Source organism: Salvelinus fontinalis, chromosome 24 (genome assembly GCF_029448725.1).
Source record: "Salvelinus fontinalis isolate EN_2023a chromosome 24, ASM2944872v1, whole genome shotgun sequence".
Lineage (NCBI taxonomy): Eukaryota > Metazoa > Chordata > Actinopteri > Salmoniformes > Salmonidae > Salvelinus > Salvelinus fontinalis.
This window is the reverse complement of record NC_074688.1, coordinates 5,327,655-5,351,078: the sequence shown is the minus strand read 5'-3', so window position 1 is coordinate 5,351,078 and position 23,424 is coordinate 5,327,655. Positions and strand designations below refer to the sequence as shown.

At 44.4% G+C, this 23,424-nt stretch overlaps 1 protein-coding gene across 1 annotated transcript; it reads left to right on the top strand.

Moving 5' to 3' along the window:
- Positions 1–13,406: 13,406 nt before the first annotated feature.
- LOC129821806 (complement C1q tumor necrosis factor-related protein 5-like) lies at positions 13,407–17,348 on the top strand. Its single transcript, XM_055879474.1, has 3 exons — positions 13,407–13,775; positions 15,838–16,064; positions 16,217–17,348. The coding sequence occupies exons 2-3, from the start codon at positions 15,845–15,847 to the stop codon at positions 16,750–16,752; spliced, it is 756 nt and encodes a 251-aa protein (XP_055735449.1). The 5' UTR covers positions 13,407–13,775; positions 15,838–15,844; the 3' UTR covers positions 16,753–17,348.
- Positions 17,349–23,424: the final 6,076 nt, after the last annotated feature.

Sequence of the window (23,424 nt, the reverse complement as noted above, 5' to 3'; positions counted from 1 at the left end):
TCCTGTGGCGGGCCGGGCGCAGTGCGCGCCAGCCAAGGGGGCCAGGTACACGGTGTTTCCTCCGACACATTGGTGCGGCTGGCTTCCGGGTTGGAGGCGCGCTGTGTTAAGAAGCAGTACGGCTGGTTGGGTTGTGCTTCGGAGGACGCATGGCTTTCGACCTTCGTCTCTCCTGAGCCCGTACGGGAGTTGTAGCGATGAGACAAGGTAGTAATTACTAGCGATTGGATACCACGAGAAAATGGGATAAAAAAAATAAAAAATAAAAAATAAATAAATAAAAAAAGATTGTTTTGAACACGCGGACTGGAATATGTTTCCGGTCAGCCTCCGAGAACAACATCAACCTATACGCTGACTCGGTGAGTGCGTTTATAAAGAAGAGCATTGGAGATGTTGTACCCACTGTGACTATTAAAACCTACCCAAACAAGAAACCGTGGATGGATGACGGCATTCGCGCAAAACTGAAAGCGCGATCCACCGCATTTAACCATGGAAAGAGGTCTGGGAATATGTCTGAATATAAACAGTGCAGCTATTCCCTCCGCAAGGTAATCAAACAAGCAAATGCCAGTACAGGGACAAGGTGGAGTCGCGATTCAATGGCTCAGACACGAGACGTATGCAGGCAGGGTCTACAGGAAATCACGGACTACAAAAAGAAATCCAGCCACGTCACGAATACTGACGTCACGCTTCCAGACAAACTAAACACCTTCTTTGCCCGCTTTGAGGATAATACAGTGCCACCGTCGCGGCCCGCTAACATTGCCTGCGCCACCCCCCCCCCCCCCTCTCCTTCTCCATGGCTGACGTGAGTAAAACATTTAAACGTGTTAACCCTTGCAAGGCTGCTGGCCCAGACGGCATCCTTAGCCGGATCCTCAGAGCATGTGCAGACCAGCTGGCTGGTGTGTTTACGGAAATATTCAATCGCTCCCCATCCCAGTCTGTTGTCCCCACATGCTTCAAGATGGCTACCATTGTTCCTGTACCCAAGAAGGAAAAGATAACTGAACTAAATGACTACTGTACCCTAGCACTCACTTCTGACATCATGAAGTGCTTCGAGAGACTAGTCAAGGATCATATCACCTCCTCCACCTTACCGGCCATCCACTTCAGTTTGCATACCGCCCCAACAGGTCCACAGACGACGCAATCGCCATCACACTGCACACTGCCCTATCCCATCTGGATTAAAGGAATACCTATGCAAGAATGCTGTTCATTGACTACAGCTCCGCATTCAACACCAACACCAACAGCTTCTGTCTCAAGGCCATCAGTCTCGACCCCGCCCTAGGCAATTGGGTCCTGGACTTTCTGACGGGCCTCCCCAGGTGGTGAAGGTAGGAAGCAACATCTCCACTTCGCTGACCCTCAACATTGGGGCCCCACAAGGGTAGGTACTCAGCCCCCTCCTGTTCTCCCTGTTCATCCATGATTGCGTGGCCATGCACGCCTCCAACTCAATCATCAAGTTTGCAGACGACACAACTATAATGGGCTTGATTACCAACAACAATGAGACAGCCTACAGGGAGGAGGTGAGGGCACTCGGAGTGTGGTGTCAGGAAAACAACATCTCACTCAAAGTCAACAAAACAAAGGAGATGATCGTTGACTTCAGGAAACAGCAGAGGGAGCACCCCCCTATCCACATCGAAGGTGGAGAAGGTGGAAAGCAGTGGAGAAGGTGGAGAAGGTGGAAAGTATTAAGTTCCTCGGCGTACACATCACAGACAAACTGAAATGGTCCACTGACACAGACAGTGTGGTGAAGAAGGCGCAACTTCGCCTCTTCAACCTCAGGAGGCTGAAGAAATTTGGCTTGTCACCCAAAACCCTGACAAACATTTACAGATTCACAAATGAGAGCATCGTCTCAGGCTGTATCACCGCCTGGTATGGAAACTGCACCGCCCTCAACCGCAAGGCACTCCAGAGGGTGGTGCAGTCTGAACAACGCATCACCAGGAGCAAACTACCTGCCCTCCATGACATTTACAGTACCCGATGTCACAGGAAGGCCAAAAAGATCATCAACGACATCAACCACCCGAGCCACTGCCTGTTCACACCGCTACCATCCAGAAGGCGAGGTCAGTACAGGGGCATCAAAGCTGGGACCGAGAGACTGAAAAACAGCTTCTGTCTCAAGGCCATCAGACTGCTAAACAGCAATCACTAACTCAGAGAGGCTGCTGCCTACATTGAGACCCAATCACTGGCCAATTTAATAAATGCATCACTAGTCACTTTATACATTGCACTCTAAATAATGGCACTTTAATAATGTTTACATATCTTACATTACTCATATCAAATGTACAGTTGAAGTCGGAAGTTTACATACACTTAGGTTGGAGTCATTAAAACTCCTTTTTCAACCACTCCACAAATTTCTTGTTAACAAACTATAGTTTTTGTAAGTCAGTTAGGACATCTACTTTGTGCATGACACAAGTAATTTTTCCAACAATTGTTTACAGACAGATTATTTCACTTATAATTCACTGTATCACAATTCCAGTGGGTCAGAAGTTTACATACACTAAGTTGACTGTGCCTTTAAACAGCTTGAAAAATTCCAGAAAATTATGTAATGGCTTTAGAAGCTTCTGATAGGCTAATTGACATCATTTGAGTCAATTGGAGGTGTACCTGGGGATGTATTTCAAGGCCTACCTTCAAACTCAATGCCTCTTTGCTTGACATCATGGGAAAATATAAAGAAATCAGCCAAGACCTCCACAAGTCTGGTTCATCCTTGGGAGCAATTTCCAAACGCCTGAAGGTATCACGTTCATCTGTACAAACAATAGTATGCAAGTATAAACACCATGGGACCACACAACCGTCATACAGCTCAGGAAGGAGGCTCGTTCTGTCTCCTAGAGATGAACGTACTTTGGTGCGAAAAGTGCAAATCAATCCCAGAACAACAGCAAAGGACCTTGTGAAGATGCTGGAGGAAACAGGTACAAAAGTATCTATATCCACAGTAAAACGAGTCCTATATTGACATAACCTGAAAGGCCACTCAGCAAGGAAGAAGCAACTGCTCCAAAACCGCCATTAAAAAAGCCAGACAACGGTTTGCAACTGCACATGGGGACAAAGATTGTACTTTTTGGAGAAATGTCCTCTGGTCTGATGAAACAAAAATAGAACTGTTGGCCATAATGAACATTGTTATGCTTGGAGGAAAAAGGGGGAGGCTTGCAAGCCGAAGAACACCATCCCAACCGTGAAGCGTGGGGGTGCTTTGCTGCAGGAGGGACTGGTGCACTCACAAAATAGATGGCATCATGAGGGAGGAAAATTATGTGGATATATTGAAGCAACATCTCAAGATATCAGTCAGGAAGTTAAAACTTGGTCGCAAATGGGTCTTCCAAATGAACAATGACCCCAAGCATACTTCCAAAGTTGTGACAAAATGGCTTAAGGACAACAAAGTCAAGGAATTGGAGTGGCCATCACAAAGCCCTAACCTCAATCCTATAGAAAATTTGTGGGCAGAAATGAAAAAGTATGTGCGAGCAAGGAGGCCTACAAACCTGACTCAGTTACACCAGCTCTGTCAGGAGGAATGGGCCAAAATTCACCCAATTTATAGTGGGAAGCTTGTGGAAGGCTACCCGAAACGTTTGACCCAAGTTAAACAATTTAAAGGCAATGCTACCAAATACTAATTGAGTGTATGTAAACTTCTGACCCACTGGGAATGTGATGAAAGAAATAAAATAATTCTCTCTACTATTATTCGCTTCCAAGGTGGCTTAGCAGTTCAGACGTCTTTTTCCGTATTGTCGTGTCGTGTCTGAACAAAACCCCACTACACGGAACCTACCGACGGAAACGCACGAGGTATCTACAAACAGACCTCCATCCTATGCTGCTACCGATAGCCATATACCCGGCCAGCTGTCTGGATCGCCACGACCCCAACCAACCTCTACTCACTGGACCCTTATTGATCACTCGATTAAGCATGCCTCTCCTTAATGTAAATATGCCTTGTGCATTGCTGTTCTGGTTAGTGTTTATTGGCTTATTTCACTGTAGAGATTCTAGCCCTGCTCTCTATACCATATCCAACCTCTCAGTTCCACCACCCACATATGCGATGACATCACCTGGTTTCAATGATGTTTCTAGAGACAAGATCTCTCTCATCATCACTCAATACCTAGGTTTACCTCCACTGTATTCACATCCTACCATACCTTTGTCTGTACATTATTCCTTTAAACTATTTTATCGCCCCCAGAAACTTCATTTTACTCTCTGCTCTAGTAGCTCTAGGCGACCAATTCTCATAGCTTTTAGCCGTACCCTTATCCTACTTCTCCTCTGTTCCTCTGGTGATGTAGAGGTGAATCCAGGCCCTGCAGTACCTGGCTCCACTCCTATTCCCCAGGCGCTCTCTTTTGATGACTTCTGTAACCGTAATAGCCTTGGCTTCATGCATGTTAACATTAGAAGCCTCCTCCCTAAGTTTGTTTTGTTCACTGCTTTAGCACACTCTACCAACCCGGATGTTTTAGCCGTGTCTGAATCCTGGCTTAGAAAGACCACCAAAAATTCAGACATTTTTATCCCCAATTACAATATTTTCAGACAAGATAGAACGGCCAAAGGGGGCGGTGTTGCAATCTACTGCAAAGACTGCCTGCAGAGTTCTGTTATACTATCCAGGTCTGTTCCCAAACAATTTGAACTTCTACTTTTAAAAATCCACCTCTCTAAAAACAAGTCTCTCACCGTTGCCGCCTGCTATAGACCACCCTCTGCCCCCAGCTGTGCTCTGGACACTATATGTGAACTGATTGCCCCCCATCTATCTTCAGAGCTCGTGCTGCTAGGCGACCTAAATTTGAACATGCTCAACACCCCAGCCACCCTACAATCTAAGCTTGATGCCCTCAATCTCACACAAATTATCAATGAACCTACCAGGTACCACCCCAATTCCGTAAACACGGGTACCCTCATAGATATCATCCTAACAAACTTGCCCTCCAAATACACCTCTGCTGTTTTCAACCAAGATCTTAGCGATCACTGCCTCATTGCCTGCATCCGTAATGGGTCAGCGGTCAAACGACCTCCACTCATCACTGTCAAACGCTCCCTGAAACACTTCAGCGAGCAGGCCTTCCTAATCGACCTGGCCGGGGTATCCTGGAAGGATATTGATCTCATCCCGTCAGTAGAGGATGCCTGGTCATTTTTTTTAAATGCCTTCCTCACCATCTTGAATAAGCATGCCCCATTCAAGAAATTTAGAACCAGGAACAGATATAGCCCTTGGTTCTCTCCTGACCTGACTGCCCTTAACCAACAGAAAAACATCCTATGGCGTTCTGCAATAGCATCGAACAGCCCCCGTGATATGCAACTTTTCAGGGAAGCCAGAAACCAATATACACAGGCAGTTAGAACAGCCAAGGCTAGCTTTTTCAAGCAGAAATTTGCTTCCTGCAACACAAATTCAAAAAAGTTCTGGGACACCGTAAAGTCCATGGAGAATAAGAACACCTCCTCCCAGCTTCCAACCGCTCTGAAGATAGGAAACACTGTCACCACCGACAAATCCACTATAATTGAGAATTTCAATAAGCATTTTTCTACGGCTGGCCATGCTTTCCACCTGGCTACCCCTACCCCGGACAACAGCACTGCCCTCCCCTCTGCTACTCGCCCAAGCCTTCCCCATTTCTCTTTCTCCCAAATACAGTCAGCTGATGTTCTTAATGAGCTGCAAAATCTGGACCCTTACAAATCAGCCGGGCTAGATAATCTGGACCCTTTCTTTCTAAAACTATCTGCTGAAATTGTTGCCACCCCTATTACTAGCCTCTTCAACCTCTCTTTCGTGTCGTCTGAGATCCCCAAAGATTGGAAAGCAGCTGCGGTTATCCCCCTCTTCAAAGGGGGGGACACCCTTGACCCTAACTGCTACAGACCTATATCTATCCTACCCTGCCTTTCTAAGGTCTTCGAAAGCCAAGTCAACAAACAGATTACCGACCATTTCGAATCACACCACACCTTCTCCGCTATGCAATCTGGTTTCAGAGCTGGTCATGGGTGCACCTCAGCCACGCTCAAGGTCATAAACGATATCGTAACCGCCATCGATAGGAAACAATACTGTGCAGCCGTATTCATTGACCTGGCCAAGGCTTTTGACTCTGTCAATCACCACATCCTCATTGGCAGACTCGACAGCCTTGGTTTCTCTAATGATTGCCTCGCCTGGTTCACCAACTACTTCTCTGATAGAGTTCAGTGTGTCAAATCGGAGGGTCTGTTGTCCGGGCCTCTGGCAGTCTCTATGGGGGTGCCACAGGGTTCAATTCTTGGACCGACTCTCTTCTCTGTTTACATCAATGATGTCGCTCTTGCTGCTGGTGATTCTCTGATCCACCTCTACGCAGACGACACTATTCTGTATACTTCTGGCCCTTCTTTTGACACTGTGTTAACAACCCTCCAGGCGAGCTTCAATGCCATACAACTCTCCTTCCGTGGCCTCCAACTGCTCTTAAATACAAGTAAAACCAAATGCATGCTCTTCAACCGATCGCTGCCTGCTCCTGCCCGCCTGTCCAACATCACTACTTTGGACGGCTCTGACTTAGAATATGTGGACAACTACAAATACCTAGGTGTCTGGTTAGACTGTAAACTCTCCTTCCAGACCCACATCAAACATCTCCAATCCAAAGTCAAATCTAGAATTGGCTTCCTATTCCGCAACAAAGCATCCTTTACTCATGCTGCCAAACATACCCTTGTAAAACTGACCATCCTACCAATCCTCGACTTCGGTGATGTCATTTACAAAATAGCCTCCAAAACCCTACTCAATAAATTGGATGCAGTCTATCACAGTGCCATCCGTTTTGTCACCAAAGCCCCATATACTACCCACCACTGCGACCTGTACACTCTCGTTGGCTGGCCCTCGCTTCATACTCGTCGCCAAACCCACTGGTTCCAGGTCATCTACAAGACCCTGCTAGGTAAAGTCCCCCCTTATCTCAGCTCGCTGGTCACCATAGCAGCACCTACCTGTAGCACGCGCTCCAGCAGGTATATCTCTCTAGTCACCCCCAAAACCAATTCTTCCTTTGGACGCCTCTCCTTCCAGTTCTCTGCTGCCAATGACTGGAACGAACTACAAAAATCTCTGAAACTGGAAACACCTATCTCCCTCACTAGCTTTAAGCACCAGCTGTCAGAGCAGCTCATAGATTACTGCACCTGTACATAACCCATCTACAATTTAGCCCAAACAACTACCTCTTTACCTACTGTATTTATTTATTAATTTATTTTGCTCCTTTGCACCCCATTATTTCTGTCTCTACTTTGCACTTTCTTCCAATGCAAACCAACCATTCCAGTGTTTTTTTTTAGTTTTTATTTTAATTGCTGTGTTGTACTCACTTCGCCTCCATGGCCTTTTTATATTTTTATTTATTTATACATATATCTGTTTGCCTTCACCTCCCTTATCTCACCTCACTTGCTCACATTGTATATAGACTTATTTTTTTTTTTCACTGTATTATTGACTATATGTTTGTTTTTACTCCATGTGTAACTATGTGTTGTTGTATGTGTCGAACTGCTTTGCTTTATCTTGGCCAGGTCGCAATTGTAAATGAGAACGTGTTCTCAATTTGCCTACCTGGTTAAATAAAGGTTAAATAAATAAATAAAATAAAAAATTATTCTGACCTTTCACATTCTAAAAATAAAGTGGTGATCCTAAGTGACCTAAAACAGGGAACTTTTGCCTGGATTAAATGTCAGGAATTGTGAAAAACTGAGTTTAAATGTATTTGGCTAAGTGTATGTAAACTTCCGACATCAACTCCGGCCAACCTACAATCTAAGCTTGATGCCCTCAATCTCACACAAATTATCAATGAACCTACCAGGTACAACTCCAAATCCGTAAAAAACGGGCACCCTCATAGATGTCATCCTAACTAACTCGCCCTCCAAATACGCCTCTGCTGTTTTCAATCAAGATCTCAGCGATCACTGCCTCATTACCTGCATCCGTAATGGGTCTGCGACCAAACGACCACCCCTCATCACTGTCAAACGCTCCCTAAAACACTTCAGCGAGCAGGCCTTTCTAATCGACCTGGCCGGGGTATTCTGGAATGACATTGACCTCATCCCGTCAGTAGATGATGCCTGGCTATTCTTTAAAAGTGCCTTCCTCACCATCTTAAATAAGCATGCCCCATTCAAAAAATGTAGAACTAGGAATATATATAGTCCTTGGTTCACTCCAGACCTGACTGCCCTTGACCAGCACAAAAACATCCTGTGGCGTTCTGCATTAGCATCGAATAGCCCCCGTGATATGCAACTTTTCAGGGAAGTTAGGAACAAATATACACAGGCAGTTAGAAAAGCAAAGGCTAGCTTTTTCAAACAGAAATTTGCATCCTGTAGTACAAATTCAAAAATGTTCTGGGACACTGTAAAGTCAATGGAGAATAAGAGCATCTCCTCCCAGCTGCCCACTGCTGTGAGGCTAGATTGAGAATTTCAATAAGCATTTCTCTACGGCTGGCCATGCTTTCCACCTGGCTACCCCTTCCCCGGTCAACTGCCCGGCACCCTCCACAGCAACCCGCCAAAGCCCCCACCATTTCTCCTTCACCCAAATCCAGATAGCTGATGTTCTGAAAGAGCTGCAAAATCTGGACCCCTACAAATCAGCCGGGCTAGACAATCTGGACCCTTTCTTTCTTCTTTATCTGCCGAAATTGTTGCAACCCCTATTACTAGCCTGTTCAACCTCTCTTTCGTATCGTCTGAGATTACCAAAGATTGGAAAGCTGCCGCGGTCATCCCCCTCTTCAAAGGGGGTGACACTCTAGACCCAAACTGCTACAGACCTATATCTATCCTACCCTGTCTTTCTAAGGTCTTCGAAAGCCAAGTTAACAAACAGATTACCAACCATTTCGACCCCTATGCAATCTGGTTTCAGAGCTCGTCATGAGCTCAGCCATGCTCAAGGTCCTAAAGGACATCATAACTGCCATCGATAAGAGACATTACTGTGCAGCCGTATTCATCGCCCTGGCCAAGGCTTTCGACTCTGTCAATCACCACATTCTTACTGGCAGACTTGACAGCCTTGGTTTCTCAAAAGATTGCCTTGCCTGGTTCACCAACTACTTCTCTGATAGAGTTCAGTGTGTCAAATCGGAGGGCCTGTTGTCCGGACCTCTGGCAGTCTCTATGGGGTGCCACAGGGTTTAATCCTCGGGCCTTCTCTGTATACATCAATGATGTTGCTCTTGCTGCTGGTGATTCTCTGATACACCTCTACGCAGACGACACCATTCTGTATACTTCTGGCCCCTCTTTGGACACTGTGTTAACTAACCTCCAGACGAGCTTCAATGCCATACAACTCTCCCTCCGTGGCCTCAAACTGCTCTTAAACACAAGTAAAACTAAATGCATGCTATTCAACCGATCACTGCCCGCACCTGCTCGCCCGTCCAGCATTACCTCTCTGGACGGCTCTGACTTAGAATACGTGGACAACTACAAATACCTGGGGTCTGGTTAGACTGTAAACTCTCCTTCCAGACTCACATTAAGCATCTTCAATCCAAAATGAAATCCTATATCGCAACAAAGCATCCTTCACTCATGCTGCCAAACATACCCTTGTAAAACTGACCATCCTATCGATCCTCGACTTCGGTGATGTCATCTATAAAATAGCCTCCAACACTCTACTCAACAAACTGCATGCAGTCTATCACAGTGCCATCCGTTTAGACACCAAAGTCCCATACACTACCCACCATTGCGACCTGTACGCTCTCGTTGGTTGGCCCTCGCTTCATACTCGTCGCCAAACCCACTGGCTACAGGTTATCTACAAGTCTCTGCTAGGTAAAGTCCCGCCTTATCTCAGCTCGCTGGTCACCATAGCAGCACCCCTCTGTAGCACGTGCTCCAGCAGGTATATCTCACTGGTCACCCCCAAAGCCAATTCCTCCTTTGGTCGTCTTTCCTTACAGTTCTCTGCCCCCAATGACTGGAACAAACTGCAAAAATCTCTGAAGCTGGAAACACTTATCTCCCTCACTAGCTTTAAGCACCAGCTGTCAGAGCAGCTCACAGATTACTGCACATGTACATAGCCCATCTATAATTTAGCCCAAACAACTACCTCTTCCCCTACTGTATTTATTTATTTATTTATTTTGCTCCTTTGCACCCCATTATTTCTATCTCTACTTTGCACATTCTTCCACTGCAAATCTACCATTCCAGTGTTTTACTTGCTATATTGTATTTATTTCGCCACCATGGCTTTTTTTTGCCTTTTTCCCTTATCTCACCTCATTTCCTCACATTGTATATAGACTTATTATTCTACTGTATTATTGACCGTATGTTTTGTTTATTCTATGTGTAACTCTGTGTTGTTTTATGTGTCGAATTGCTATGCTTTATCTTGGCCAGGTCGCAGTTGCAAATGAGAACTTGTTCTCAACTAGCCTACCTGGTTAAATAAAGGTAAAGTAGAAAAACTTAAACTGTATTTTATACCATCTATTGCACCTTGCCTATGCTGCTCGCCCATTGCTCATCCATATACTTACATGTACATATTCTCATTCACCCCTTTAGATTTCTGTGTATTAGGTAGTTGTTGGGGAATTGTTAGATTACTTGTTAGATATTACTGCACTGTCGGATCTAGAAAAACAAGCATTTCACTACACTCGCATTAACATCTGCTAACCATGTGTATGTGACAAATAACATTTTATTTTTATTTGACTAGTCAGAGAGAGGATTGAGAGAATGGAGGAGACGAAGACAAAGAGATTGATGGAGGAGTTGGAAGGGTTGAATGAGAAGATTAAGGAGACTGTGAAGAAAGAGAGGATCAAGGAGGAAATAGAAAAGGAGAGGGAGAGAGAGAGGGTCCATGGAGAAGAAGGTCAGGTGAGAGATTATGGAAGGAGAGAAGGAAGAATACAAGGAGGCATTGCTAGAGCTGGGAAATAAAAATACTATAGAATGTAAGATAGAACCTGGGGGATGTGAGACCTGGTGTGGAGAGAGCGAGGGATGCTCAAAGACAGAGCAGAGAGAGAGAGAGAGCAACGCCATGAAGATTAGCGAGTTGCAGGATGAGAGGAAGGAATTGATCTGCAGACTTATCAAGAAAAATAAACAGGCCGGATGGAAAATACAGGTACAAAAACTTCACATAACCAGATAGTTCACTCAAATGACCTTCTGTAAGTACTCTGGTTTGTATACTGCACAGAGCCAGAGCTCTAGGAATATAGTAACAATACAATACAGGTACCTTTAGGGGCCGTAGCCACTAATCACTAACTTTAGCTTGTTTACATAACCAGAGCCACTATTCAATTGAGATTAAATGGACCCCAGGTAGCATGCTCTTGTTTGGATGGATAAACCACCTTAAAGTATTGATGTTGTTCTTTCGAAACGACTGAACTGTTTCGGGCACTTTCAGATTCCCAGATGGGACAGCTAAAGTGATTACATCCCTGTCCTCATCAAAAGGGAGTAGGATGGAGGAACACACATACACATATTTCTTCTCAAATGATAAATAAAGGCAAAGTGGTTATTTATTGGTCCTTGGTGTACTAGAACCCTACGAAATGACAATTGAACAGCAAGAAATCTTACCTGACCTTGGCCTTTAACACACTCAAGAGCATGGTTTATTTTATTACCGGCAAGTGCCAATATGTTGATATGGTGATTGACTAGAGAGAATGAGAGACGGGTTGATTCAAATACTTGATCTGCACGCTATTTCATTTGCCTGGTAGTACAATGGAAACATTGGAATTGTCACAAATAGCAAACTAAGAGGAATCAAGCACACTATAATGAACAAAAATATAAATGCAACATGCAACAATGTCTAAGATTTGACTGAGTTACAGTCCCCATATGAGGAAATCAGTCAACTGACATAAATTCATTAGGCCCTAATCTATGGATTTCACATGACAGGGAATACAGAAATGCATCTGTTGGTCAGAAGTATCTTTTATAAAATGGTTTTATTGAAGATAATTACAAATCATTTGTAGACCGCAAATTGACTCTAAGAAGCCCAAACAGATGTACTATTTGACCAAAACATTTCAAACCTTGCTTACATTTGTAAACGATCACATACTGTAAATCTCTCTATTATGCGTGGGGATACTTTGGAACAGATTCACAAAATTAAAATCCGTTTCTTCTGTTCTTTATTTGCAATAAAAAAATGAAAATACAAGTATGTGGCTCGAGGGCCAGTTGGGGAACCTTGAGGAACCTAGGAACCTAGGGACATAAAAAAAGAAGACTTGTTGGAACTTACAAAACCATTGCTGTATCTGAAAGTGCCTCTGTAATAGTTTGCCGTTTTAACAGGCCCTTATTGAGCAGGGGGCAAAATATGCTTATATTTCTAATGGTAATTGAAACCATGTATAAATCTGCTCCACCTCAGTGCAGTTATGGCTACTGAGCTCAACATGAGGCTTGTGAAGTCCTCTGTGAAACAGTTTAATTGCCTAAAGAGTGAAAAGGAAAAGTCAAGGTTTCGGATTTCAAAGAGCCATTGCCAACCCCTTCTTGGCCAATGTCCCATAAAACAGTGCTGTAATGTAAAATACCAAACCAAACCAATGTGTAGAAACATGGAGGTTCCACCCTAAATGTGACCAAGCCTCAACAGTCCCGCCAATGTAGTCTGTACCTGTAGCAGTGTCATCAGTGACATACTACTAACTTAAGGTGGTGTCTTGGTAAATGCTGGAGCAGAATGTAGGGATACATGCATGGAGAGACAGCAATCAAAGTGAGTGATAGTTCAGTAAAATAGGTCACATCCTCTTTAAGAGTGGCTGCAAATGGTTAAGTGAGATGTGGGATGTTTATTTCACCTTCAATCAGCTCAAAACTGACACGAGGAGACGATTCCAGCCCGAAGTCTCTATTGTTTCAATTTCGGGAGAAAATCGGAAGAAAGAAAAACATAGCATAACTTCACGTCTCTCCCTGTATCGTTACTCTCACGAAACGGATCAACTGTCTCAGCGTTGAGGCTAATAATGAAGAATCCTCCGACTCGAAGGCCTTACGGCTTTTTTGAGGAGTTCACAATACAATGCGTAGGCTGTAACAGCAGTCAACAGTATTGCTCGAGTTTTCCAGGACTTTGACTCAGTGTATCGTGGATACATATCCCTGACCAGTGACCACAACCCCTTGATCTTCTCCCACTGTTTATGTTTGGGAAAGAAATTCCTCCAGCCTCAGATCTTTCAATCGTATGTAATCTGCCAACCTTTGTTATCCTCACTGCACCGCCTTTTCCCCACTCCCTCGCTTTCCTGATTTCTCAACATCTCTCTTGTTTTGATCCTGATCTTGTGGTTTGACGTATTGAAGACTAATTTTCCTCTTTATTATTTGTGCTGGGGAGACTTCAAATATTTCCCTCCTACTCTCACTATATTTTCCTCTCTGTCTCCCTCCCTCTCTCCCACCCTCCGTCTTTCTAATTTGCTTTCATTACCGTTTCCTTTCAAGGCTGAGAGTTCTCCTCTTTTCCCAGGCTCTTTGGCTGAAGCAGCAAAGATAACTTTGACTGTTTTCACTTCAGCACAAGGCAACGACTGCTGCTCCTAAGGACTTTTGGACGTTGACTGGTAAACTTTCTTTTCATATAATACCTGATTGAAAATCGTTGTATATGTCTGCTGTCTGCTGTGAGTTCAACATGATCTACAATAAGGAAAATAATCTATTTTACATTGAGAATATTTTGCTGCCACGCAAACAGTCAGCAAAGGAATGGAGGAGTGTATGTTTCATAGGCAACTCATTTTGTTTTGCAAATGTGTTGATGAATTCCTATATAATTGGAATATAAATGTCTTATTGAAGTAACAAATAACGTAGCCTATTCGTCACACTGGCTATCATATTCAAATAGCATACATTTTTTCTAACCAGTGATAAAACTGCTGCTATCCTTATCAGAAACGTGTTATACTGGGATTCTTTGTGATACTGCTAACATCCCCTGTATATTATTGGATGGTTAGTTGCTCAGAAAGTTGCAACAATACATACCGATGTATTACTGTACGTTGCATATCATACTCCCACACAAAAAAAGTGTGTTTGTGGTCATTATAGGGGATAGGGATACAGAGGTCTGCAGCTTCTCAGATTCCAGTGTTTATCCTGTCTGTCTGTTCTTCCTCAGAATGCTGACACAGGTTTTGGCTAGTTTCTCCACAGGCCAGCCCTCTCTGCTCTGCACAGGTCTTTAAGTGCTGCCATAAAGAATACAGCAGCTGAGGCTGAAAAATATAACATGACTCATGAAGGTGGCAGTGAGCTGAAAATAACCTGGAAGACAGTGCATTGAGGATTTCATCTTTTATCAAAGGTCTTTTCTGGCCTGAAAGTAATATTTGCTTGTAGTGAGCACACTACACGCTGGAAGTCCTTATTCGCCGATTGTTCTATGGTATGTCTAAAACGGATGTTTGAATATGGGCATATCCCGTGGTAGTGATTTTAAAATGTTCAACGTGAGCATAATGTTGTGTGATCAAGTTGCACAGCTCTCTAGCACACTCTTGCTATCAGCAAATTGATTGGGAGGTTCTCTGGAGACATGCCCTGTCGTTCCCAGTGTCTGTATGTCCAGGCCTTGTGAGGCTTGTCCTGTGCTGAAGTCCCATGGTAGCCAACAGTGTTCGTCTGTAGAGATGCTGTCAGTCAGTCTCTCACAGCTGGCTCCTCTCTTTCCCAGCACTGCTAAAGGAGGGAGACTCTCTCTTCCTCAATTCAACACGCTAAGGGTTACACGCACGCACGCACGGGACGGGACGGACGAGATGATCCTGAACTCGCGCCAAAGGAAAACAGGGATTAACACTGAGCTTTTGTTTTGAACTGTGTAAATAATGATTGCTTCCATTCTGGCACTGCTGCTCTCTTTAACATTTAATGTGAAACAGCTGTTTTAAAAACGGAGAAAACAAGTATACTGGAGTGCAGGTTACTGATGCCAACAGCTACAAGCAGATATAGGGATGGTCATAATCCGATTGCCCTTATAGCCTTTTAAAGGTGTAATGCCTGTCGGCCATAGGTGTACGCTCTCATTAAATGTACTGGGGCCCTATACTCCCAATGCTTTGGCTCCGTGGTATGAGGCGTCTTCTGTTATTTTTTTTAGATGGTTACTCCCTCTCTCCAGTTGCATGCTTTCCCCCGATCATCTGACCCCTCCTCTTAGACGTGTCCAGCTGAGTGAGGGTCCAAGACCTGTGACCAACGGGAAAGGAGTTGGACGTCTGTATTCACAATACATGAATCTGTCAACGAGAACAGCTGATTCAATCTCTACTATATGACAGCTGTTACACTGTTATTACATGTTCTTTTTCTGCTCTCGTTTCATATCATCCTTCTTTGAAGGATATTCCCACTGATTTCAGCACATAGCATTTACGGGTTGAAGTGTTTGTGTTCTTAGATTTCCTTGTGATTTATGTAACCTTTTGCAGTATGGTGCTTCTGATATCGTCTGCAGAACAAATCAATGAACTCCATATCTATTTATAAACTCACGGATGGAACACTATGTGGATCCCCTTGAGAAGTCAGTTCTAGAGAAAAGAGTATCAAGTAAAACATGTATTTTCCATTCCATTATGTTGACAGAGAATGTTTCTCTCCTCTACATCGTAGCATTGAAATGAAATCACCCCAGATTCTACTCCTCCTCGTTCTACTGGTCAACTTCTCCAACCAATTAGAAGACAACAAGATACCGCCCAGTCTGTGTACGGGACACCCAGGCATCCCAGGCACCCCTGGGTTGCACGGAGGTGCTGGCCAACCAGGAAGAGATGGGAGGGACGGGCGTGATTCTGCCCCAGGGGAGAAGGGAGAGAAAGGAGTCGGGGGAGAGCCAGGTACAGTCACATCAGGGCACCATACTTTCTACAACATACTGTGGACTATAATGATCCATGAGTCTTCCCTTGGTTCAATTGGTTTACTGTTGGTTCAAGTGTTATTGAATGAACAGTAGTAACAGCATTGTGTCTTTGCCCTATTCTTAAAGGTGACACAGGCTTTAGGGGCCTCACTGGAGACCAGGGGAACCCTGGAGATAAAGGAGACATGGGGCAGTCGGGGGAATGCGCCATCGCTCCCAAATCAGCCTTCAGCGCCAAGTTGTCCGAGGGTCGCACCAAGCCCGTGGCGGCGGAAGACGCTGTGCGCTTTGACAAGGTAATACTCAACGAGCAGGGCGACTACGACATGGAAACAGGACGTTTCACCTGCAAAGTGCCCGGCGTCTACTACTTTGCGGTCCACGCCACCGTCTACCGGGCCAGCCTGCAGTTTGACCTGATGAAAAACGGTCACACGATGGCGTCGTATTTCCAGTTCTATGGGAACTGGCCCAAGCCAGCGTCTTTGTCCGGGGGCTCGCTGCTGCACCTCATCCCGGGCGACCAGGTGTGGGTACAGATGGCGTTGGGAGAGTACAGTGGCTTCTACTCCAGCTCTAAGACTGACAGCACCTTCACTGGCTTCTTGGTGTACTCGGACTGGAAAAACTCTGCTGTCTTCGCCAAGGGCGAAGGGGTGTAGACATGTGGGGGACCAAGTTTAGTGTGGGGGCTGGGGGGACCTCCCTCAGAAAATATTTGAACATTTTAAACAAATTTACTGCCATTCTACATGACTCGTGGCTTCTTTAGGAGGTTATTCGAAAACTCTGGTCTTTGCATAAGCACATTAAGCAGTAGGCTATGGCACATACCATACTGATGAGTTATGATGAGAAATCAGGTGAACTGTGGTGCTTTCAGCTGTGCTTCAGGTTAGCCTTTCGACTGCCGCTGTGTGATGGGGAATCGTTTTAACAGACGACCTGACGGTGGCCCTACACAGTTTTTGATCTACATGCATCAGTTGGTAGGAATTAGCAACATCAGAAGGTTATATATCCAGTTTAGTGGTGGAGAGGTAAAGAGGATTCAAGAAGGCGTCATACAGGTATGTGAGCTGTTTAGGTCTTCCAACTGTGACATCACTGACTGATGTCATGGTACTTAGTATTTTGTTCCAAAAAAACGAGTTGGAAAGTATTCAAACGAAAGCCCTAAAATAGGCTTTTCACAATCGTTTAACTTATCTGTCTGTGCAACCCTCAGTTATGTCACCAATAAAATTGTCAACTTTCATGACTGGCTTTAATACCTAAGACTGTGGCCAGGTAAGTACATCTATGGCAACACAACAAACAAGGACCCACAAGAGAGAGGACATCAGGTACTATGTGCTCAACAAGGACAATATGCCTGGTTCCATGTTACATATTAATGATTATGATTTAATGACAAGCTGACCGCTTGCCTGCCAGTGTAATGGCGCTGCATTCTTTTCTCTTTCTAAGATTATAATGTTTGTTATCCAAGAAGACCTTAAAAAAGTGAAAAGAGAGTATCCGCGTGGATTTCTTTTCCACTGAGGCCCCTGTTTACTTCAGTCTAATGACGTCACCAAACATGGGCTCCTCTCTCTTGAAGCAGAACTCACAGTAGGCGGAACTAGTGCCACAGCCGCCCCACCAGCATTGTTATTGTCGTTGTTTTCAAGGTGAGGAGATGTCGCACAGCACGATGAAAAAAAATGGCATCATATATTGTGCTCTTCTATTGTGCGCGCAATGATGTCTGAGGGGGGGGGGGGGAAACAGTGTGCTTTGATTTCAGTAACTTCTTTGTTGTACTATTGCACATGGAGGTGGCTGTTTCACCATTGGGGATCTAAAGTTTAAAGTACATTGACAGACTCTTAGCTACAGGCAGACACTGTTTACCTTGCGCTGCCAAAACCAGTGGAATGCTTCTCTGACTGTTAAATGTTCTCACTTTGAGACAATGAACTCATATTTTCCCCTTTGCCTCAAACTCTTGGGCAAAATGATGTTCCCAAAATACACTTTAATAGTTTTTGCCCTGAAAAAAACGAGGGAACGGAGAGTTAATCAATCTTCCTCTCACTATTCACGTCACTCTTTTCCGTTAGTTCAGGCCCTGTAAATCTCTCCCTCTCTCCGTCTGACAACAAGACTGCCAAACAGTGGTGAATGAGACAGTGATGTCATTCATTGACATAGCAAGCATGGGCGAGTGTCTAGAGGAGGAAAGTCAGAGAACAAGATAAAAAAATACAACGATACTGTATCACAACACATTCAGATCTTGTGTCTTAAAAACCTTTATGACGCTGAATCTATTGCCTGCCTGGGGTTACTGATATAGAGTGGTAAGAGTAACTTGCTCATTGTTCCTATGGTGAGAAGGAGAGCCACTTTGTCCACACGATGGAAGAGTTGTATCACCACAGCACAGCAGTGCCTCATTCAAAACGATTTTTTCCCCATTGGTTACTGGAGGGAACATGGAGGGAACATCTGTTACCAAGTGCCTCAAATATAAGAATTCACAAGTAATTTGTGAGCCAATTTGTCTTGGTAGAATATGTAAGATAACAGTCTTTAGGGGTTGAAGTGCCCTGCTGGTTATAACAACAGTAACTAAATGTTTCAACTTATGGCCCACTTCCATTTTCCTCATCCGGCCCAGCTCCAGCCTATAAACTCTCCTCTCATCGCCTTATTCATGAACAAATGTTTATGCAATGCATCCTTTCTTAGATCCTTACTCTACTTTTAATCCATCACAAAGTGAAGGGTGATCTTGGAGTTTGAAGCAGTCCATGGCCCTACTGTGTGGGCGTGAGCATTGAGAGAGCTTTTTAAATAGTTCCCATTGGCTCAGGAACTATGGAATGTGTGTGCTGCATAACGGTAAGATAAACTGAAGCAGAGATAGGCCTACACTTCCTTTTAGAACTAGGCCCCGGGCCAACTGTGAATGCCTGTCTCCGGTGTGATTAAGATGAACACTTAGGACAGGTCATGTCCATTGGTGCTGCACTCAGAAACGGGAATGAGAAGGGAACTATTCTATGAGATTGAAATATTTATATATAAAATTGTGTGCACCCGCCTTAAAATTCTCTATCTGTCGCTGAACTCTGGACATTGTATGTCATTGCCAAATAGCACCATCTCATTGATGATAACTACGATTTGTTTGCCATTATGATCGACGAATCTTGTTCTCAGACATGCCTTTGCTCTTTGCTGGCAGTATCTATGCATATCCCTCTGTCAAGAAACAGTGGAATTAGTATGTTTCCTTTGGTGATGTGATGGTGCCTTCTATAGATTGTCACTGGAGTCAAAAACCTACCCTCGCCAAAGACTTGGCCGATGTCTTCAACACTGAACACTGGTCCGATGTGGTCCTACAATCATCAAAACATCATTGATTATTCCACACACATCAAAATCTATCTCGTAACGTGCTCATCTTGGATAATATTTTGTTTTACAGAATTGACAGTATAGCACTTCTACTGGTATGTACTATTAAAGGAATAGTAGAACTCATGTCTGAGGCGTAAAATCAGCATAAAACACGCTCATCTTCCAGTCCTGGTCATTGAGGAGGAAGATGTCTAGAATGGTAGCTGGCAGGCTAAAGATCCAAGGGCACCGAGCCTTCAGGTAGGACGTCCACTTCCTCTGTAGGGTCCTCTGGCCACCCATGTCCCCATACACACCAACCAACCACATAGAGGTAGACATGCTTGGTGTCAGTGGAGCCAACACATTTATATCAGATGATGACGTTAGAGCATATTATACAACTGTACCTTGCAGACCTGTGCCACTCGAGAAACCTGGAGCAGGTTTGGCAGGTCAAACTCCATGGCCTCTTCGCTAAATAACAGACTTCATTGTCATCCCCGCTAAGGCTGTTAATGCTCTCGGGGACAACGTCCAAGTGTACCAAGGAGGGTACACTTGGACGTTGTCACAGTTCAGTTCTCAAGGAGATTGAAAACACAGAAAGAATGCCACTTGGGTTTCATTATGTAAGGCATATTGAATAAAGAAAACATTCAATTCAAAACTGCAATATTTCTCTGTGGAGGTGTCTTTTAGCTATACAATAAGGGCAGGATTCAATCTGATCGCGCGTTGTCGGGAGATCATATTCACAGCAAATGCTGCATATTGTCGGCTGAATAGAAAATGACCTCTCTATATCAAGCACGCCACAACGCATGAGCGGATTGAATCCTGGCCTAAGACATGTTTGGACACACTGTCATAGTATCCTGTAGTACTGAGTTAATAGAGGCGGAGGAGCTAACTCTTAAAGGGCAATTCCAGAAGTGTTTCAACTTCACATTCCTCATCTCCGGCATCACCCCAACATCAACCTAGTGAAAATGGCGTGTTTCTATGTTTTGTAGTAAAAAAGGATCGAGGAAGACAAGTGTGTCCAATGACATCATCCCTGCGTATCATGTGATTTTAACCAATTATGAGTGGGCATTGTCTACTAACTGGTTGATGATGTTATTGGAAACACTTATCTTCCTCTATCTTTTTCCCCACGTAATGTTGATGTTGGGGTGGTGCTGGAGATTATGAATATGTAGTTGAAAATGTTGGACATTTCTTTCTCTTCATTTCTCTTCTTTTTTTTCTACCATGTTATTGACTTGTTTATTGTTTACTCCATGTGTAACTCTGTGTTGTTGTCTGTTCACACTGCTATGCTTTATCTTGGCCAGGTCGCAGTTGCAAATGAGAACTTATTCTCAACTAGCCTACCTGGTTAAATAAAGGTGAAATAAAAATATTTTAAAAAGCCAGAACTGTCTGTATTCAGTCCTGATAGCCGGGGAGGAGTGATATTGGAACACCTGCTCAGTGCCCAGGAAGATGACTGCTGGGGCTGAATAAAGGTCTGTCCCTGATAGATGAGGAACAATAACAATCATCAGAACTAGAAACGACGAATCTCAAAAGAATGTAAAGAAGTCTACCAGTGATGTATTTTAGATCACAAGCACAACTTTCAGTGTCGGTGCACTAGTCTAACACTCTGTCCCTGTGTGGAGGTACTGTAGAGATCATAACGTAACAGTACTCACCAACCATGACGAGGTTGAGCTCGGGGAAGGAGTCAAATTCAACTGTTCCTCTTCCCTTCTAGGGTCAACTTTTCGTTTGAGTAGGCATGTTGGAGATCACGATCCATGTTTGGTTGCGATGTAGAGGTGTACATTATTGCTGTTATCTTGAACCACTTTGAAAGGTAGTGGAGCCCCTCACAGACAGACAGAGGGAAGGTGTGTGATGTGTGTGTGTGCAGTTAGTTCAGTGTTAATATCCAGAGTATGACAACTGCTTGAAGTCACATGCCAGTGTCAAACAAGAATAGAGATGTTCTGTCCTGGCTAAGTTATACATGTGATATTGTAGGCGTGGGTCCCACAAACAAACATCCAAATTGTCCAGAGTCTTAAGGGTCTTGATATCGTTTCAGCATTCCAACTGGAATAGGATAAGGCTTGTATAACTTTGTGGTTTGTTTCTGAAACATCTATCAGTATATTGCTTCAGAGTTGTCTGTGAGGAGAGATGCTGCAGCATAGAATCCACTTGCATCTGATTTTCCCCCCCCTTGGTCTTGCATTCCTTTTACTGCCGCTCTGAGACCTGCCAGTAGACCTGCAACAACAGAGAGCTTCACATCTACACACAGTAGGAGCGCTCTGGAGAGCAGACAATACCATGTACAGGTAACTGCCAAAAATACAAGAAACACCAACATATAGAGTCTTAATAGGGCGTTGGGACTGCACGAGCCGCCAGAACAGCTTCAATATGCTTTGGCCTAAATTGAACAAATGTCTGGAACTCTATTGGAGGGATGCGACACCATCATTTGGTGTTTTGTTGATGGTGGTGGAAAACTCTATCTCAGGCGCCATTCCAGAATCTCCCATAAGTTCTCAATTGGCTCGGAATCTGATGACATAGACAGCCATAGCATATGGTTTACATCCTTTTCATGCTCATCAAACCATTCAGTGACCACTCGTGCCCTGTGGATTGGGGGCATTGTCATCCTGGAGGAGACCACTCCAATCAGGATAGAAATGATTCCCCATGCAGTGTAGTTTGAAGGTGAGGTCAATATCCTTCCAGGATACCCCGGCCAGGTCGATTAGAAAGGCCTGCTCGCTGAAGTGTTTTAGGGAGCGTTTGACAGTGATGAGGGGTGGTCATTTGACCGCAGACCCATTACGGATGCAGGCAATGAGGCAGTGATCGCTGAGATCTTGGTTGAAAACAGCAGAGGTGTATTTGGAGGGCAAGTTGGTTAGGATGATATCTATGAGGGTGCCCGTGTTTACGGATTTGGGGTTGTACCTGGTAGGTTCATTGATAATTTGTGAGAGATTGAGGGCATCAAGCTTATATTGTAGGATGGCCGGGGTGTTAAGCATGTCCCAGTTTAGGTCACCTAGCAGCACGAGCTCTGAAGATAGATGGGGGGCAATCAATTCACATATGGTGTCCAGGGCACAGCTGGGGGCAGAAGGTGGTCTATAGCAAGCGGCAACGGTGAGAGACTTGTTTCTGGAAAGGTGGATTTTTAAAAGTAGAAGCTCGAATTGTTTGGGTACAGACCTGGATAGTAAGACAGAACTCTGCAGGCTATCTCTGCAGTAGATTGCAACACCATCCCCTTTGACAGTCTGCGGCTGTCAATGCTCAATACAACACAGTGCACTTCAAAGCCACTTGCTGGTTCCAAAATCAAAACACTTACCCAAGATGGTGTCACTCGTGTGGGGAAATTCTAACCAAGTGAGAGAGACTTTGTCATTTCTTCAAACAATCATCTTTATGCAATATCGATTAATTATTGCAATAATGATACCGTCGACCCCACACTCCGAAGTATGTGTTGCCGAGAGCTTAACTGATAATGGAAAAACTGAGATCTTATATAGGAGACCTAAAAATGCTTAGTCTGGGCTGGTTCCACCCTTCCCATGCTGATCGGGGGGCATCATAAGCCACCTTGGTTCATCTCCTGGTTATCTGCACAGGATGTTGTTTTCCCCCAACCCAGCTTAGTTTCCCAGATGCCAGGATGATGAGACAAGGAGGGATTGTTCTAAACTCTTCCAGGCTATCTCTATCTCGGGTAACACACCACATCTTATCTATGGAATGCTGGCTGTAGGTTTTTTATCACAAAGCCATTGTCAGCTCAAGCTATTTCTAGCAAAACCCCTTTCCTTGACCATCTGCCCCGACTAACTGCAGGAAGCTAGAGTGGAAACCATCCCTTTACAGGAACACAGCATTTAACA

Coding starts and splice junctions, on each gene's coding strand:
- LOC129821806 (XM_055879474.1), top strand. CDS start 15,845: ATGAAATCACCCCAGATTCTACTCCTCCTCGTTCTACTGGTCAACTTC. Junction 16,065..16,216: donor AGGAGTCGGGGGAGAGCCAG/GTACAGTCACAT, acceptor CTATTCTTAAAG/GTGACACAGGCTTTAGGGGC.